The sequence below is a fragment of the Ranitomeya imitator genome, chromosome 10 (assembly GCF_032444005.1).
Source record: "Ranitomeya imitator isolate aRanImi1 chromosome 10, aRanImi1.pri, whole genome shotgun sequence".
Classification (NCBI taxonomy): Eukaryota; Metazoa; Chordata; class Amphibia; order Anura; family Dendrobatidae; genus Ranitomeya; species Ranitomeya imitator.
In genome coordinates, this window is record NC_091291.1 from 131,160,927 (window position 1) to 131,180,121 (window position 19,195).

The 19,195-nt window shown below is 52.9% G+C and overlaps 1 protein-coding gene across 1 annotated transcript in view; it reads left to right on the forward strand.

Moving 5' to 3' along the window:
• The window catches only part of SIK3 (SIK family kinase 3), a 96,158-nt gene that overhangs the window by 39,968 nt on the left and 36,995 nt on the right, over positions 1–19,195 (forward strand). The window contains exons 2-4 of the mRNA XM_069741454.1: positions 5,211–5,327; positions 10,476–10,539; positions 17,024–17,185. Of these exons, the coding sequence (XP_069597555.1) occupies positions 5,211–5,327; positions 10,476–10,539; positions 17,024–17,185 (343 nt within the window). The remainder of the gene's footprint in view (positions 1–5,210; positions 5,328–10,475; positions 10,540–17,023; positions 17,186–19,195) is intronic.

Genomic DNA, 19,195 nt, shown 5'->3' on the forward strand with positions numbered 1-19,195 from the left:
ATCCCAGCGGTCAGACCCTCGCCGTCCCCACGTCATGCATGCGCCAGCGCTCCATTCATTCTCTATGGGACTGTTGGAGATGACTGAGCGCAGCGCTCGTTTTTCTTCCGCAGTCCCATAGAGAATAAATGGGGTACTTTAGATCCCTATTCGCAGGGTTGGCGAGGGGTCCCCGTGGCTGACGCCGCCTCCTGTGTACATAGGTGAAGACTTAGAATTTTGGGGAATGACCTTGTGCGCGGCTCCTCTCCCCCATATTAAGGCAGTTTTCAGCGATCATTAGCCATTTATGGCACCATAGATTATTCCTCCTCTGTAGACATCAAATTAAAGCCCCTGACCTCATTTGGCAGACACTTACTATGGGACGCGTTGGGCAGGAGATTCCCCTCGAGAACCTCCGAGACGCTTCATCTCTTCGTGCCAAGATCTGACTTTATCAGTTGGATGAATCGGGCTGTGTTTGACTAGACTTGCTTTTTTTTTTCTTCCAGAATAGTTAGACGTCATTCCTTCTCCTAGACTTTCCCATGAAGTTTGGCCGAATGTTCACTTGGCCATGGACGGCCGCTCTTCCTCGGGCTTCTTTGACCACCTATGGGGGAATTCTGCTCCCAGCCTTCCACAGATCTACAGTCATTAGTATTGATCTCGTATCCATCCAACATTGGGCCGGAAAACGCCCGTTCTCCAGTCATTGCTCAAATACTTGGGCATGAAAACGAATCTTTGTCGCCGGCACATCTTCTCTTTATAACCTACGGAAAGGTGATCTATGGGGGCCCGATGATAGCGGCTCCTAAGAACACAGGCTCCGTACTTGGTTCTGGCCGCAAACAACTAATAGGTGCAAGCAAAACTCATACGTTGGGTGGCGATCCCTCATCATTGCAGGGACCCTCCGATCTTGGTCGTGTCGGCCATCGTTTTATCCCAATCATTTTTCGTCTGCCTGTGTAAAAAGGCCAGTAAGCGACCCGCGGGCGGCCGTCGGGTGGTCACGTGAAAGGGTCGTTAATGACGGTCAGATTTCTGTATCGTTGCTCATTATAATCAGACATTTCCCACGTAGTCCTGCCTGTAGTCCCACAATGTTTAGGATTTTCTCCCTTCTCGTCCTCTCGATTTCCCAGTGCCGAGACCTTTATACCACCGTTGTTTTTCCCCCTTTTCTGGCATATCCCGGCCGAATATTGGCCACATTGTATTAGCGAAAGCAATCCTTAGTTCCGATTCTCCACCGAGGTTGGAGAAGTCCTGATTGTTTGGATGCAGCAATGCTTGACGGTGTGGATCGCTTTGTGTGACGTGTTTATCTTCCCAGGCCACGTGTAGACGGGTGCGTGTCGTGAGCGGCGTCTCCTGGGCCACGCTGTGAGGATAGATAGACGTCCGGATCAGAGATAAAGGGGCCGGAGGGCTGCAGAGAGTTCAGAGATCACACTACATTGCCCCCCTGTTATTTCAGGGACGCCTCTGATTCTGGGGAAATCGGTAGGATCAGAGCGTTCTCAAGCTTCTGCTTGTTACCTGGCCGCCCGGGTTATATCATATTCAGAAATGTGAAATTCCACAGCACGTTGTTAAGTTCTGGACGTAACCACAGATTTCACCTGCAGAGGGTGAGAAGAATGGCGTGATGAAATCTGCAGTTAGAGTATTGTACACCACATGAACAAATGATATCTTGTTTTGGTGCACATATCCGTCTAATATGTCCAATAGCAGTCTACATTCTCATGGACCGCAACTCTGATATGCAGTAATTTACCAGCATTGTAGGTGCTGGAACTTCCTTTCCCTCACTTTTTTGCATTCACTGCTCCTGCCATCATCCAGTCTTTCTGTATACAGCTTGACACGAGGCCATAAAGAGAGACAGACCTGTCCCCCGCTGCATGCCGGGAGACCCCAGATCCACCCTCCTCTTCCAGCTGGGAGACACCCAGGTCTGGCCTCTGCTTCTAGCTGGGGGAATCCCTACGCCCGACTTCTGGCCAGGAAAATCCCCAGTCCCATCCTCCGCTTCCGACATGGAGACCCCCAGTCCTGCCCTCTGCTTCTGACATGGAGACCCCCAGTCCCACCCTCCGCTTCTGACATGGAGACCCCCAGTCCCATCCTCCGCTTCCGACATGGAGACCCCCAGTCCCATCCTCCGCTTCCGACATGGAGACCCCCAGTCCCGCCCTCCGCTTCTGACATGGAGACCCCCCCAGTCCCATCCTCCGCTTCTGACATGGAGACCCCCAGTGCCGCCCTCCGCTTCTGACATGGAGACCCCCAGTGCCGCCCTCCGCTTCTGACATGGAGACCCCCAGTCCTGCCCTCTGCTTCTGACATGGAGACCCCCAGTCCTGCCCTCTGCTTCTGACATGGAGACCCCCAGTCCCATCCTCCGCTTCTGACATGGAGACCCCCAGTGCCGCCCTCCGCTTCTGACATGGAGACCCCCAGTGCCGCCCTCCGCTTCTGACATGGAGACCCCCCCAGTGCCGCCCTCCGCTTCTGACATGGAGACCCCCAGTGCCGCCCTCCGCTTCTGACATGGAGACCCCCAGTGCCGCCCTCCGCTTCTGACATGGAGACCCCCAGTGCCGCCCTCCGCTTCTGACATGGAGACCCCCAGTGCCGCCCTCCGCTTCTGACATGGAGACCCCCAGTGCCGCCCTCCGCTTCCGACATGGAGACCCCCAGTGCCGCCCTCCGCTTCCGACATGGAGACCCCCAGTGCCGCCCTCCGCTTCCGACATGGAGACCCCCAGTGCCGCCCTCCGCTTCTGACATGGAGACCCCCAGTGCCGCCCTCCGCTTCTGACATGGAGACCCCCAGTGCCGCCCTCCGCTTCCGACATGGAGACCCCCAGTGCCGCCCTCCGCTTCCGACATGGAGACCCCCAGTGCCGCCCTCCGCTTCTGACATGGAGACCCCCAGTGCCGCCCTCCGCTTCTGACATGGAGACCCCCAGTGCCGCCCTCCGCTTCTGACATGGAGACCCCCAGTGCCGCCCTCCGCTTCTGACATGGAGACCCCCAGTGCCGCCCTCCGCTTCTGACATGGAGACCCCCAGTGCCGCCCTCCGCTTCCGACATGGAGACCCCCAGTGCCGCCCTCCGCTTCCGACATGGAGACCCCCAGTGCCGCCCTCCGCTTCTGACATGGAGACCCCCAGTGCCGCCCTCCGCTTCTGACATGGAGACCCCCAGTGCCGCCCTCCGCTTCCGACATGGAGACCCCCAGTGCCGCCCTCCGCTTCCGACATGGAGACCCCCAGTGCCGCCCTCCGCTTCCGACATGGAGACCCCCAGTGCCGCCCTCCGCTTCCGACATGGAGACCCCCAGTGCCGCCCTCCGCTTCCGACATGGAGACCCCCAGTGCCGCCCTCCGCTTCCGACATGGAGACCCCCAGTGCCGCCCTCCGCTTCCGACATGGAGACCCCCAGTGCCGCCCTCCGCTTCCGACATGGAGACCCCCAGTGCCGCCCTCCGCTTCCGACATGGAGACCCCCAGTGCCGCCCTCCGCTTCCGACATGGAGACCCCCAGTGCTGCCCTCCGCTTTCGACATGGCATCCCCGCCGGCCCACTCTCCTTTCGGTGGTTAAGCTACTAGATGTGGATTACACCTGACAGCAGGCAGTGGACAGCAGGGAGAAGCATGGTGGTCCTCATTTTTCAGCTGTTTTTCTGGGGGTTATGACAACAGATTGTCTCACATTATCTGACAGATCGGCAGGTGTCGGGGCTGAGTGCGGTTTACGGAGACGTTCCCCAATATACTTCCTATGTCGTCACTTATCTTCTAAGCGAGTAATTGTGCACTAATGCGAGACGCCCCCTGCGCCCGTGTACCCCACCAGTAGTGAGGTGGGGGTGATCCCGTGAAGCAGATGCCTGCTCGGCCCGCTCGCCCCCCGGCTCTCAGGTTTATGGAGGGGCTGTTCCTGCAAAACAAGCCTTCGATTCATTCCACTTGTAAACATGCAGCGTGATGACGGCGGGTGGATTGTGGGGCGAGGGGCCTATCGGGCTCCGGGGGGAGGCAGTCGCTGCTGAGGATGGTGCGACAGGTCCTAGTACAGCAATGTCCTGGCATCTGCTCTGCAAGCATCTGATGAGAAGCCGAGCCATGAAGCCACATGCAAAATAGCCCAACACCCTCCTCCTCCGCACCACGGTCAGATAATAAACCCTGTGCCCAGGTTCAGTTTTGTTTACAAACAGAAGGAAAAAAGCTTTTCTCACCTTCCTCAGGTCCAGCGCTGAGTCTCCTCTTCTGCTCGCGGCGTCTGGTGCGGTCTGTAGCCAATCAGTGAGCGCAGTGCTCAGGTCTCTAGGCTGCACACGCTGGCTACAGCCAATAGCAATCAGCTGTTTTGCGCAGCTTGTGCTGCCTACTGACCTGAGCTCACTGATTGGCTGCAGCACTGTCCATGTGACATCAGCTCTGCCAACGATAAGTCACGTGGAGCAGAAACAGAGTTCTGGACCTGGGGAGGGTGTGAACAGCGGGGTTTTTATTTATTTTTCATAAGCTGCTCTTGGCGATGGGTTTTTGGATACCGGAAAACCCCTTAAAAAAGAAAAAAAAAATCAAAAAAAATCATTACCTTCTTCCCAATGTAAAAACGTTACCTGTCATTGTAATCCTGCCTGTGATGATAATGAGGCTGCTGAAAACACTCAATGGATAGGAAGTGTGAATCTAAAAATTCCCCAGGGCCAGAGTGAAAATTGCAAGACTTTTTTTTTTTTTTTTTTTACACACAAATCTGATTTCTAAACAGTAATTTTGAAAGCTTCCCCCTCCTAAGTATAAGTTGTAAGGTTCAGGTTGACTTGATGAGTAGAAAGAACCTTTGTTTTACCTGGTCAGGACTAGATAGGGGCGCAGAATTTAGGATAGAGGGTCCCCAAAGGATCCGGAGATAACCCTCAGGCCGCTCTCTGGTGACACATTCCCTTTAAATGCATTTTTTTTCATCTTTCTCAGCCGTCATTTCAGGGAATTCCATGCAGTTTTCGGTGACTCGCCTCATTCTGCCCACGTTAAATAACGTCGTGGTGTTTTTTCACGCTGCACCCACAGACTCGTACGTGTGATACGATGTAACGAGGGCTTCCCCCTCTGTGATAATGAGGGCTGTCAGCTTGTGATCCCTCCATTACTTTGGAGCTAAATATTGTCTTTTTTTTTTTTTTATCCCAGGTTGCAATCAAGATAATTGACAAGACCAAGTTGGATGATGAAAACCTGAAGAAAATTTTCCGAGAAGTTCAGATCATGAAGATGCTCATCCACCCCCATATTATTCGACTGTATCAGGTATGTCATTAATCAGGCAGAATGGAAAGAAAACGGGAAATGGTGTTCCGTCATCCGGCCGGTCATTGCGTTGTCTGTTTACGGGTGTAATCATGGGTGGCTCACCGTTCCACGCTCCGACGCCCTTACATTTCCGCAGTCATGTTATTGTGGGGTCCTGATGGGCTGCCTGACAGCAGGGGGTCCGCTGAAAGCCCCCTATACCTGCCATGTCATTGGGATTTTACTTTCAGATAACACATTCAGCTCCGTCGTCCTCCTGAGAGTCCTGTGTTTATAGAGTAGCCAATAAACCGCGGAAGAGCTGCAGCCAATCATGGGGCAGGAGGGGTGTCTCAGACTACCATCGACTACCCGTAGGCAGCGCGTCTGAGCTGTAGTCATGGATCACAGCTCGGCCCTAATGGAGCTGAGGTATGGGAGAATATTAGTGACTAGTGATGAGCGATCGTGCTGGGATAAGGTGTTATCTGAGCATGCTCGGGTGCTAACCGAGTGGCTTCAACGTGCTCGAAAAACGTGTGTGTCTCACGGCTAACAAACAGGGAACCCTTGCTTGTGTTGTGGCTGTGTAACAGCTGCAGGGACTGGAACATGTTTTCCGAGCACGCCGAAGACCGTGTTAGCACCTGAGCATGCTCAGATAACACCTTATCCCAGCACGCTCACTCATCACTATTAATGACGTAGAGAAGGCCGGGTCCGGACTCTGTTGCCCCCATATCTACCCAGTATACACCGTAAAACATCCTGCCTGTATATATATATATTTTTTTAAGCCTTTGACATTGCAAAAAAAAAAAGTTGTAAATCTATTTCCCTTTTATTCTCTTGCTGAAAGTGGCAACAGGAAAGTGAGGAAACGGCTGGGAAGGAAAAAAAGGGTGTTTTATTTTATTAAATTTTTTTTAAAGAACCGATGAATTGGGAAGTGTATTTTTTTGCAACAGGTGCAAAAGAGAGCGCACTAGTTTGTTTTTGTCCCACGTCCCGTCCTGCCTGCCATGACTGCCCCCCGCAGAGGATAAAGGGGTATTACAGCTTCAGAATGATGGCTGTGGTCGTACAGTCATTACTTTCATTGATTATTTCCAGTGACAAAACCCTGTCCTCGTCTTGTGGTGGAAGCGCGGCTTCTTCTGACTCACCCTGGATCTGTGACGAGCCGCGCTCCTGTGTGCGTCTCAGCCCGCAATAGGCGCGGGCGGAATTGCGATCCGCCCGCACCTATTAACTAGTTAAATGCCGCTGTCAAACGCTGATAGTGGCATTTAACAAGCGCTTCCGGCCAGAAATGTGCGCACTGCTGATCCCCATCACTTGATTGGGGGTCACCAGTGGATCGTCATAACAACCAGAGATCTCCTGCAGACCTCCATGGTTGTTAATGGCGGATTGCTGTGAGCGCCACCCTGTGGTCGGCATTCATGGCAATGCTGTAATTCACCTACATAGGGGCGATCTGACCCATGGAGGCTATTGAAGCATGGCAAAAGTAAAAAAAGAAATGTTTTAAAAAACATGAAAAAAAATAAAAATATATAAAGCTTCAAATCACCCCCCTTTCGCCCCATTCAAAATAAAGCAATAATAAAAAAAAAATCCTATACATATTTGGTATCGCCGAGTTCAGAATCGCCCGATCTATCAATAAAAAGAAAAAAGGAATAACCTCGGTAAGCAGTGTAGCGGAAAAAAAAAATCAAAATGCCAGATTTACGTTTTTTTGGTCACCGCGACATTGTATTAAAATGCAATAAGGGGCGATCAAAAAGACGTATCTGCACCAAAATGGTATCATTAAAAACGCCAGCTCGGCATGCAAAAAATAAGCCCTCACCCAACCCCAGATCACGAAAAATGAAGATGCTACGGGTCTCAGAGAATTGTGCAGGTTTTTTTTTTTGTTTTTTTTTAAGCAAAGTTTGGATTTTTTTTTCACCTCTTAGATAAAAATGAACCTAGTCATGTTTGGTGTCTATGAACTCGTACTGACCTGGAGAATCATAATGGCAGGTCAGTTTTAGCATTTAGTGAACCTAGCAAAAAAGCCAAATGAAAAACTAGTGTGGGATTGCACTTTTTTTGCAATTTCTCCGCACTTGTATATTTTTCCCATTTCCTAGTACACGACATGGTAAAACCAATGATGTCGTTCAAAAGTAAAACTCGTCCCGCAAAACCCAAGCCCTCACATGGCCATATTGACGGAAAAATAAAAAAGTTATGGCTACGGGGAGGAGGGGAACAAAAATGCAAAACCTAGAAAAGCTCTGGTCATAAAGGGGTTAAGGACAGATGCACATATTGAGGATTTTCCACATCAAAATGTTTCATGTGCATTTTGTTGTGAATTTCACCCCATGCGTTGCAATAGTAAAGTGAATAAAATCTGCACAAAGAAACTACTTTCTACAGATTGTAAAATGCGCTCAGCAGGATGATGTCTGCAGCGTGCTGCCGCTGTGTTACGCTGGGACCTTCATCGGTCCCGAACTGTAAGTCTTCAGCTCTTCATACCCTTGCGTTTTCCCATACATGGCACAGCTCTGCCCCCCCAGCGTGCCACAATCGGCCCTATTGACTTAAAAGCTGCTCTGCAACTGGTGGCTGGAAATTCAGTAACGTAGAGAAAAGTCTATAAAGCAGCGCTGCCGACCCCCTATTCTTAGAATCACGGGGGTCCTAAAGGTGGGACCCCCACCGAGCTCTAAGTGATGTTGGAGAACTTTATGGGCCAGGCTTTATTTACCACTTCTGCAGGCTGCTTTGTGGGTTGAATGGGTAATATATCTCCTTTTCGAGAGTTCCAAGTCAGTTTAAGGAGACTTATAGGCCATGCAATGCTCCTCTGGAATTTCAATATACAGATAGTCTCTTCAGAGAGGAAAAGGCTTGGACTTCTAATGCCACATATTGGGGTGGTAATCCTAAAACGTAAAAATCTACTTTTTAAAGGGAATCTGTCACCCGTTGTTTTTTGCTACTCCATCTGAGAGTAGCATAATTTTATGGAGCAGAGAGCCTGATTCCAGCAGTGTCACTGCCACATGACATGGGATAAGAAGCCAAAACCAGAAACTCCAAGAAGCTTTTAAAGGTTTTATGTTGACTTTTAAGATTGCTACATCCAAAACGTGGAGCTAAAGGTCAACGCCCGTGGCTCCCGTTGACCGTGGCTCCCGTTGACCGTTGCCCGTGGCTCCCGTTGCCCGCCTCCCACTCTTACACTGTCAGGTGGGAGTACCCCTATATATTGGGCTATGTACTCTTGGTAAGTTGCCCCGTGGTGATGCAGTTACGATTTCCTGACCCCGATACTGATGTCAGTCTGGTCTGTAGGGGCTGCAGGGCTCGGTAGGTCCCGCTGGGCTCTGTAGGTGCCGCTGGGCTCGGTAGGTGCCGCGGGGCTCGGTAGGTGTTGCTGGGCTCGGTAGGTGTTGCGGGGCTCGGTAGGTGTTGCGGGGCTCGGTAGGTGTTGCGGGGCTCGGTAGGTGTTGCGGGGCTCGGTAGGTGTTGCGGGGCTCGGTAGGTGTTGCGGGGCTCGGTAGGTGTTGCGGGGCTCGGTAGGTGTTGCGGGGCTCGGTAGGTGTTGCGGGGCTCGGTAGGTGTTGCGGGGCTCGGTGGGTGCCGCGGGGCTCGGTGGGTGTTGCGGGGCTCGGTGGGCGCCGCGGGGCTCGGTAGGAGTTGCGGGGCTCGGTAGGCGTTGCGGGGCTCGGTGGGCGCCGCGGGGCTCGGTAGGAGTTGCGGGGCTCGGTAGGCGTTGCGGGGCTCGGTAGGTGCCGCGGGGCTCGGTAGGAGTTGCGGGGCTCGGTAGGTGTTGCGGGGCTCGGTGGGCGCCGCGGGGCTCGGTAGGAGTTGCGGGGCTCGGTGGGTGTTGCTGGGCTCTGTAGGTACCGCAGGGCTCGGTGGGTGCCGCGGGGCTCGGTAGGTGTCGCTGGGCTCGGTGGGTGTCGCGGGGCTCGGTGGGTGTCGCGGGGCTCGGTGGGTGCCGCGGGGCTCGGTGGGTGCCGCGGGGCTCGGTGGGTGCCGCGGGGCTCGGTGGGTGCCGCGGGGCTCGGTGGGTGCCGCGGGGCTCGGTGGGTGCCGCGGGGCTCGGTGGGTGCCGCGGGGCTCAGTAGGTGTTGCTGGGCTCGGTGGGTGTTGCGGGGCTCGGTGGGTGCCGCGGGGCTCGGTGGGTGCCGCGGGGCTCGGTGGGTGCCGCGGGGCTCGGTGGGTGCCGCGGGGCTCGGTGGGTGCCGCGGGGCTCGGTGGGTGCCGCGGGGCTCGGTAGGTGTTGCTGGGCTCGGTGGGTGTTGCGGGGCTCGGTGGGTGCCGCGGGGCTCGGTGGGTGTTGCGGGATTCGGTAGGTGCCGCGGGGCTCGGTAGGTGCCGCGGGGCTCGGTGGGTGTTGCGGGGCTCGGTAGGCGCTGCGGGGCTCGGTGGGCGCCGCGGGGCTCGGTAGGAGTTGCGGGGCTCGGTGGGTGTTGCTGGGCTCTGTAGGTACCGCAGGGCTCGGTGGGTGCCGCGGGGCTCGGTAGGTGTCGCTGGGCTCGGTGGGTGTCGCGGGGCTCGGTGGGTGTCGCGGGGCTCGGTGGGTGCCGCGGGGCTCGGTGGGTGCCGCGGGGCTCGGTGGGTGCCGCGGGGCTCGGTGGGTGCCGCGGGGCTCGGTGGGTGCCGCGGGGCTCGGTGGGTGCCGCGGGGCTCGGTGGGTGCCGCGGGGCTCGGTGGGTGCCGCGGGGCTCGGTAGGTGTTGCTGGGCTCGGTGGGTGTTGCGGGGCTCGGTGGGTGCCGCGGGGCTCGGTGGGTGCCGCGGGGCTCGGTGGGTGCCGCGGGGCTCGGTGGGTGCCGCGGGGCTCGGTGGGTGCCGCGGGGCTCGGTAGGTGTTGCTGGGCTCGGTGGGTGTTGCGGGGCTCGGTGGGTGCCGCGGGGCTCGGTGGGTGTTGCGGGATTCGGTAGGTGCCGCGGGGCTCGGTAGGTGCCGCGGGGCTCGGTGGGTGTTGCGGGGCTCGGTAGGCGCTGCGGGGCTCGGTAGGCGCTGCTGGCCTCGGTAGGTGCCGCGGGGCTCGGACTTCACTGTATATTTAGGGCAGTCCCATTGCTGAGAACGTGGAGTCCATTGTTCCTTCTACATCTCCTTTACCATCTGCCTTTATCTTTCTGCTACAGGTGATGGAGACGGAGCGGATGATCTACCTGGTGACAGAATATGCCAGCGGAGGGGAGATATTCGGTAAGTTTCGTCTCTGTGCCGAGTGGACGGCCATCTCACATCTGAACTTTATGGCTCCAGGGAGTTTTATATTCGCACCTAAATGTGAGCTGAGACCCGCGGCAGCAGCGTGCCTGTGAGCGTGTAGCCCTCCTCACGAGTCGGGGAAGGGTTAATTGGGCCGCGTGACTGTGAATGAGATACGGGTCCGCCGTGCATGCAGCAGCCTGACGCTGTAAACAGGATGTATCGTGTGTGTGGGAGTCATAACATCATTTAACCCTTCCTTTTCTGTCAGGTGAGATTAAACAGGGGGGGGGGGATATATTGGGGTTAGTCGTCGTCGTGCATTGTCACCCTTAATCGCCAGAACAAATTTCATTCGTCACTGCAGGGAATTAAGAAATCAATGGGATTAAAAGTGAAAACATTGAACCTCTAGCAGAATGTCCTAATTTCTGGAGGCGTTGGGGGAGATCCCGTTGCCCCCTTTTTTTGGCAGTACATCCTGTTCTGAGCCCTTTTTTGTCAGCACAGCTCCCCTGCCTCCGTTGCCCCCTCCTCCTTTCTGTCCAAATAGTCTAGCATTGGAGAAACATGTTGGTTTCCTTGCATTCCTCCATCCGCCGCCCCTATAAATAGGTCTCCTCCATCAGCCTCCTTCCCAAAGACCAGGACGCTTCTCGCTTGTACCCTGAAGTGGGACAGGGGCAAAATGGACCTCCATTGTTTACAGTACAAAGTCGGGTCGGCCTCCAGGACCCATAAGACTCAGACAATAATGCAACTTTGCAGCGATTTCACAATATCCCTAGGTTTGGTCTACCTATTGAGGCTGACGTGCTTACGTAATTACTTATCCATGTCAGAACAGCTGTGTGATCCTTTTTTTTACATTTTTCCTTTGTCACCTCCCACCTAGTCCGAGTTGGCAGCTCCTCAGAGTCCCTCCTCTCTGCTGAGGTCCCTCATTGCTCAGTACAAGCTGCAGCTGTCAGGCTTGTACTGAATTTTTCACCTTTTTTTGCAACAAGGAACTGTTTGAGCGAGACGTCAAATCCAATGGTATACAGATATTCAGTGCATGGGATGTGGCAATGTAAAATAAAGGAAAGCGCCGGATACGAGATGTGCTGAGAGGAGACCTCCGCCACGTCTGCGGACCTCCATGCACCCTGCCTATTCCAAGAGGGGCTCCCGCAGATTTCTATACCCCAGATGCCGTCCTGTAGTCTTAGGCCATGAACATTTCTGCAATTTAGATTATTGTGACTTGTGTGTGGTTGCAGCAAACGGCGAGTTACAACACAACCCCATTCACTGACACTGTGCTGCGGCGTAACAAAGGTGTAGTGAATACCGCGCCCGCGCCACGTCTGTCATGGGCAATAGTGGCTGCGTAGCTCCAACCTTACAAAACAAACCCGTATGAACGTCCACAATGTGCTGTATAAAATAATAGAGACTTGGCTGAGCCCGGCGTCTCCGGGGATCTTGTGGCTGTAGTGCTCGACTTTCTGAGAACATTGGTAAGGAATCGTCCTCCACGGTGCTCTTGGTATTCCTTTCTCTTTACTGTATAGTATGCCTTGGAATTTAAATCCTTTTTTGCCTTTCTGCTTGCCCCCTTCCCTTCTTGCCCCCTTCCGCCCGTCCCTCGCCGCCCACCCGTTTTGCCCTCAAGCCGGGGTTCTGATTTGCCTCTCTAGCAATCCTACGAGCAGCTCTCACTGAAATTTTTGCTTGGTTTTCCAGACCTTATCTTGACCTCCACTGTTCCTGGTATCTGCCATTTCTTAATTACATTTCAATCTGAGGAAAAGGACAACTTCAAAATGGTTTTCTATCTTCTAGCCTTTTCCTGCTTTGTGGGCCTCCACCATTTTTATTTAAAGAGTGCCAGGCAGCTGCTTAGAAGAACCCATGGCTGCTGGTTTTTGGCACAAGGATAGAGGATTCTGGGTTTTTATGAAGCTGTGAAATTTGCATCACCTGGCCTTTCCTAACAATGATGGTGAACAAGCCATAACCCTAACAGGATAAAGTCACAAACCTTGGTCAAAGTTATCTGAGCACACAAATCTCCAAGGGTGCCCAAACTTATGCATCGGTCCATTTTCCTTTTGTAATTGTTAAAATGTAAAAAATGACTAATATGTACCGTATATATTTATATATATATATATATATATATATATATATATATATATATATACACACATATACACAGTGGGGCAAAAAAGTATTTAGTCAGTCAGCAATAGTGCAAGTTTCACCACTTAAAAAGATGAGAGGTGTCTGTAATTTACATCATAGGCTACGTTCACACTAGCGTTGCGTGCCGCTGCGTCGGCGACGCACGCAAAAACGCTGCGTTTTTCGACGCGTGCGTCGTTTTTTGACGAAAATCCGACGCAAGAAAAATGCAACTTGTTGCATTTTCTTGCGTCCGACGCTAGCGTCAAAAACGACGCACGTGTCGGAAAACGCAACAAGAAAAACGCATGCGTCCCCCATGTTAAACATAGGGGCGCATGACGCGTGCGTCGCCGCTGCGTTTCCCGACGCAGCGTCGGGAAACGCTAATGTGAACGTAGCCTTAGGTAGACCTCAACTATGGGAGACAAACTGAGAAAAAAAAATCCAGAAAATCACATTGTCTGTTTTTTTAACATTTTATTTGCATATTATGGTGGAAAATAAGTATTTGGTCAGAAACAAACAATCAAGATTTCTGGCTCTCACAGACCTGTAACTTCTTCTTTAAGAGTCTCCTCTTTCCTCCACTCATTACCTGTAGTAATGGCACCTGTTTAAACTTGTTATCAGTATAAAAAGACACCTGTGCACACCCCCAAACAGTCTGACACCAAACTCCACTATGGTGAAGACCAAAGAGCTGTCAAAGGACACCAGAAACAAAATTGTAGCCCTGCACCAGGCTGGGAAGACTGAATCTGCAATAGCCAACCAGCTTGGAGTGAAGAAATCAACAGTGGGAGCAATAATTAGAAAATGGAAGACATACAAGACCACTGATAATCTCCCTCGATCTGGGGCTCCACGCAAAATCCCACCCCGTGGGGTCAGAATGATCACAAGAACGGTGAGCAAAAATCCCAGAACCACGCGGGGGGACCTAGTGAATGAACTGCAGAGAGCTGGGACCAATGTAACAAGGCCTACCATAAGTAACACACTACGCCACCATGGACTCAGATCCTGCAGTGCCAGACGTGTCCCACTGCTTAAGCCAGTACATGTCCGGGCCCGTCTGAAGTTTGCTAGAGAGCATTTGGATGATCCAGAGGAGTTTTGGGAGAATGTCCTATGGTCTGATGAAACCAAACTGGAACTGTTTGGTAGAAACACAACTTGTCGTGTTTGGAGGAAAAAGAATACTGAGTTGCATCCATGAAACACCATACCTACTGTAAAGCATGGTGGTGGAAACATCATGCTTTGGGGCTGTTTCTCTGCAAAGGGGCCAGGATGACTGATCCGGGTACATGAAAGAATGAATGGGGCCATGTATCGTGAGATTTTGAGTGCAAACCTCCTTCCATCAGCAAGGGCATTGAAGATGAAACGTGGCTGGGTCTTTCAACATGACAATGATCCAAAGCACACCGCCAGGGCAACGAAGGAGTGGCTTCGTAAGAAGCATTTCAAGGTCCTGGAGTGGCCTAGCCAGTCTCCAGATCTCAACCCTATAGAAAACCTTTGGAGGGAGTTGAAAGTCCGTGTTGCCAAGCGAAAAGCCAAAAACATCACTGCTCTAGAGGAGATCTGCATGGAGGAATGGGCCAACATACCAACAACAGTGTGTGGCAACCTTGTGAAGACTTACAGAAAACGTTTGACCTCTGTCATTGCCAACAAAGGATATATTACAAAGTATTGAGATGAAATTTTGTTTCTGACCAAATACTTATTTTCCACCATAATAGGCAAATAAAATGATAAAAAAACAGACAATGTGATTTTCTGGATTTTTTTTTTCTCAGTTTGTCTCCCATAGTTGAGGTCTACCTATGATGTAAATTACAGACGCCTCTCATCTTTTTAAGTGGTGGAACTTGCACTATTGCTGACTGACTAAATACTTTTTTGCCCCACTGTGTGTGTGTATGTATATATATATATATATATACTAGCTATTGAACCCGTTCTACGCCCGGGTGGCGAGCATTTATATTGGTATATGGTCTCCATCCTGTCATGTGCTGCTCCATCCTGCATCCCCATCCTGTCATGTGCTGCTCCCATCCTGTCATGTGCTGCTCCCATCCTGCACCCCCGTTCTGTCATGTGCTGCTCCCCCGTTCTGTCATGTGCTGCTCCCATCCTGCGCCCGTTCTGTCATGTGCTGCTGCCATCCTGCGCCCGTTCTGTCATGTGCTGCTGCCATCCTGCGCCCGTTCTGTCATGTGCTGCTGCCATCATGCGCCCCGTTCTCATGTGCTGCTCCCATCCTGCGCCCCCTTTCTGTCATGTGCTGCTCCCATCCTGCTCCCCTGTTCTGTCATGTGCTGCTGCCATCCTGCGCCCCCGTTCTGTCATGTGCTACTGCCATCCTGCGCCCGTTCTGTCATGTGCTGCTCCCATCCTGCTCCCCTGTTCTGTCGTGCTGCTCCCATCCTGCGCCCGTTCTGTCATGTGCTGCTCCCATCCTGCGCCCGTTCTGTCATGTGCTGCTGCCATCCTGCGCCCGTTCTGTCATGTGGTGCTGCCATCCTGCGCCCGTTCTGTCATGTGCTGCTGCCATCCTGCGCCCGTTCTGTCATGTGCTGCTCCCATCCTGCTCCCCTGTTCTGTCATGTGCTGCTGCCATCCTGCGCCCCCGTTCTGTCATGTGCTGCTCCCCTGTTCTGTCATGTGCTGCTCCCCTGTTCTGTCATGTGCTGCTCACATCCTGCGCCCGTTCTGTCATGTGCTGCTGCCATCCTGCGCCCGTTCTATCATGTGCTGCTGCCATCCTGCGCCAGTTCTGTCATGTGCTGCTCCCATCCTGCGCCCGTTCTGTCATGTGCTGCTGCCATCCTGCGCCCGTTCTGTCATGTGCTGCTGCCATCCTGCGCCCGTTTTGTCATGTGCTGCTGCCATCCTGCGCCACCATTGTATTATATGCCCCCCGTATGCTGTTGCCATATAAAAAAAAAAAAACACCATACTCACCTATTGTCCGGCTCCACTACAGGTGTGTCTTCAAGAAAACGGCGCCGGAAAGCGCGGACTGCGCAGGCGCCGATTCCGGCAGCAGGAATCGGCGCCTGCGCAGTCCGCGCTTTCCGGCGCCATTTTCTTGAAGACACACCTGCAGTGGAGCCAGAGTGTGTCTTCAAGAAAACGGCGCCGGAAAGCGCGGACTGCGCAGGCGCTGATTCCGGCAGCAGGAATCGGCGCCTGCGCAGTCCGCGCTTTCCGGCGCCGGCGTCACAGCAGAGGAGCCGGGAGACGGAGCCGCACGCAGCGCTGGAACGGAGGACAGGTGAATATAATACTCACCCTCCTGGCGCGTCCACGGTCCCTGACTCTCCGGTGGAGATCGCGGTATGCGTTCAGTGTTTACGTATACTGCGATCTCCTGGGAGCGTCACTCTGTGGGGGCCAGACTGCGCCGGCGCTTGCGCCTGCGCAGTCTATAAAGGCTTCGGACAGAGTGACGCTTCCAGCGTTATATTATAGATATATATATATTCTGCCTAAAATACAAAGGGAATGTGTCATCTGTAACTTCAGCCCTTTTAGAGATCATTTCATCTTCACCTTGCTTAACTTTAACAACAAGAGTGACCAGATGTGCCCCAGCTTTTACATACCGCAGTATACGCTTTGATATGTCTGGGTCTATATATACATCGTCAGATCCGCACAACGTAGATTTTTTTTTTTTTTGTAGATGTGTATCCCATTTATAATAAAGCTCACTTCTGATCCCTGACCCTTGTAATCACGTTGGCAATCAGTCCACAAACTATAAATCGTTCATTCGACCACTGATCCTGCTGTAAAATCATTGTCGGTAGCTCAATATCCCTCCTGTGTGGAGACGGACTCATGCACTTTTAGGCTGCAGTCTCGTTATTGAACTACTTTTCTAATTATTCCCATAACAAGTGATGAATTTTCGTACAGTGTAGTACTCTCTTTTGGCCCTTAGGGGTCAGCATTGCCGTTACCTGCACCCAAAAATTCAGCAGTGTGACAGTCACATTTCGGCATGTCGCCGGTGGCATCACAGCCCCATTGACTGTCTTTAGATGTGATGTGACATTGCAGCCTTCCCCCCCTCATCAGTGCCAAAGTAGAACACCAGCCTAAGAGTTCCTGCCTGTTAGCACAGGGTCATCATGCATCGTGCACTTCCACATTGGCGGTGCCCGTGATGCGCGGTGCCCATGTCCTGATCTATAGGATAAGACGTGCCCGATACCCGCTGACCGTGCAGAGTGGTAACTGGTACTTGCTCGCCATCACCTGACCGTCCTTTTTTGCATTACAGATCACCTTGTGGCTCACGGGCGGATGGCAGAGAAAGAAGCGCGCAAGAAGTTTAAGCAGATTGTCGCCGCCGTCCACTTCTGTCACTGTAGGAATATCGTGCACCGAGATCTGAAGGCTGAGAATTTATTGCTTGATGCAAACCTCAATATCAAGATTGCCGGTGAGTGGCCAGAAATCAGAATGAAATGTGGCTACCCTCCCCACCGCTGCATTTGTACACCTCACCGACATTGCTCAGTTTTCACAAAGGGCGACGGTCAGAACCATGGTGAACCTGTATGAATCGCTCAGTCATCAGGAGCGCGCCGCTCCTCTGCCTCCTGATATCCTGCTTGTCTGGGGGCAGAGAGCTCCTGATGATTGGCGGCTCGGACCGGCGGCATCAGCATTGCCACATCGGAGGAACAACGTGTCACTGAAGCTGACCAGATCTAGCGATCCACCAAGCTTCAAGAGCTTGTAAGCGCTGCACTCCTTACCTAATGGATCGGCCACTTCTGATAGACTGCAGCGGTGGCTGGTAACCGAGGCAATGAGCAGTAAACTATAAAATGTAAAGACCCCTCTGTTACTGACATTGGAGAGGAATTTTAGTAAGGGGTACATACATTGCTTAGTTTTTACAAGCGCCCTGCAAAGTTTCCCATTTGTGATGTTGAGGAAACTCCCTTTAAGATTTTATACACTCTTGAAACCATTGTTCTTTCACCTGTGTCATGTGCGAATGCGACTGTTCTGGGGGAATAATAGAAATATTGGGGGCTGAGGACTCGGAGAGTACTGACGAATACTACAAGAGGTGGACGTGCGGTCACCGGTCCCTGGGATCTGATGAGCGTGTGTCACCAATGACCCTACAGGTGCAGAACCACAAAGGTAAATCATGGCTGGTAGGCTCGGCCAGACGGTGGTCCTGGATGATGAGGGGGGTGATGGCACTGTAGGAAGGGGCCGCTGTTCCACAGGGAAGCCTGAGCCATGGCCTCTTACCTCGTGGCTGCATTTTATTACATACCCCAGCGCACAGGTTTAGCACAAATATTTAGCTTTTTTTTTTCTTCAGACACAGCGCCACCCTTGCGTATGGGTTGTGTTTGGAATTGCACGTTAGTCCATTCAAGTGAATAAGGCCAAGCGGCAGAATTGCTCAACAAGAGCGGTGCCTTCTCTCTGCACAAAAGCGGACCCCTTTTTTTGCTTCTAGATGCATTGTCGGCGGCGGGCGTTAGCGCAGCTCATACTGGCAGTCCGTGGCCCGGCCACGTCTCTATATAGTGGAGTATGAAGGAAGTGACTGTTACTGGGAATCCTGCGGATGAGCGCTGCTCCGGAGGCGCTGCCGATACTCCCATCTGCTGTTTGCTTTGGCAGCGGCTGAGCACAGTCATCTGATGAGTAGGATGGAAATGCTGATGTCCTGTCAGGACCGCTGCTTGTTTTTCTGCTGCAGACCTCGGATGTGAACGTTAAACACTTTTTCTGATCCTTGTTTGTCTCAAACAAATCGCTCGCTTCGCTGCACCCACAGTGCTGTCTGCCTCTAATGGCCGGCGTCCCCGCCTGTACCCATCCCTGTCCGAGTAAGGCCGGAAATTTTCCGTTGGTTTGACCCGGATATTTTTACAAGGAGTGAAACGTGTGGTGAACCGATGGGCGTTCTGGATTAATCTCATTGCATACTGTGGTTGTAGTTGAGACTCCCGTACACACGCTGGATCAGCCGGGAGCGATCTCTCCTGAACCCCCTATTTTGGCACGGGACGTTCTTGCGTTCTCTGCCGCTGTCGTTTTGCTGGCTGCTTAGCTACGCGCACAACATAATGGTCGGCTGCTGAAATTAAGCCTCACTCCCCTTCATCATCTGTCTTCAAAGACGAGTGCCAAATCACAGAGCATCTCTGCTGCGGCCCCACGTCACAGAGCATCTCTGCTGCGGCCCCACGTCACAGAGCATCTCTGCTGCGGCCCTACGTCACTGAGCATCTCTGCTGCGGCCCCACGTCACAGAGCATCTCTGCTGCGGCCCCACGTCACAGAGCATCTCTGCTGCGGCCCCACGTCACAGAGCATCTCTGCTGCGGCCCCACGTCACAGAGCATCTCTGCTGCGGCCCCACGTCACAGAGCATCTCTGCTGCGGCCCCACGTCACAGAGCATCTCTGCTGCGGCC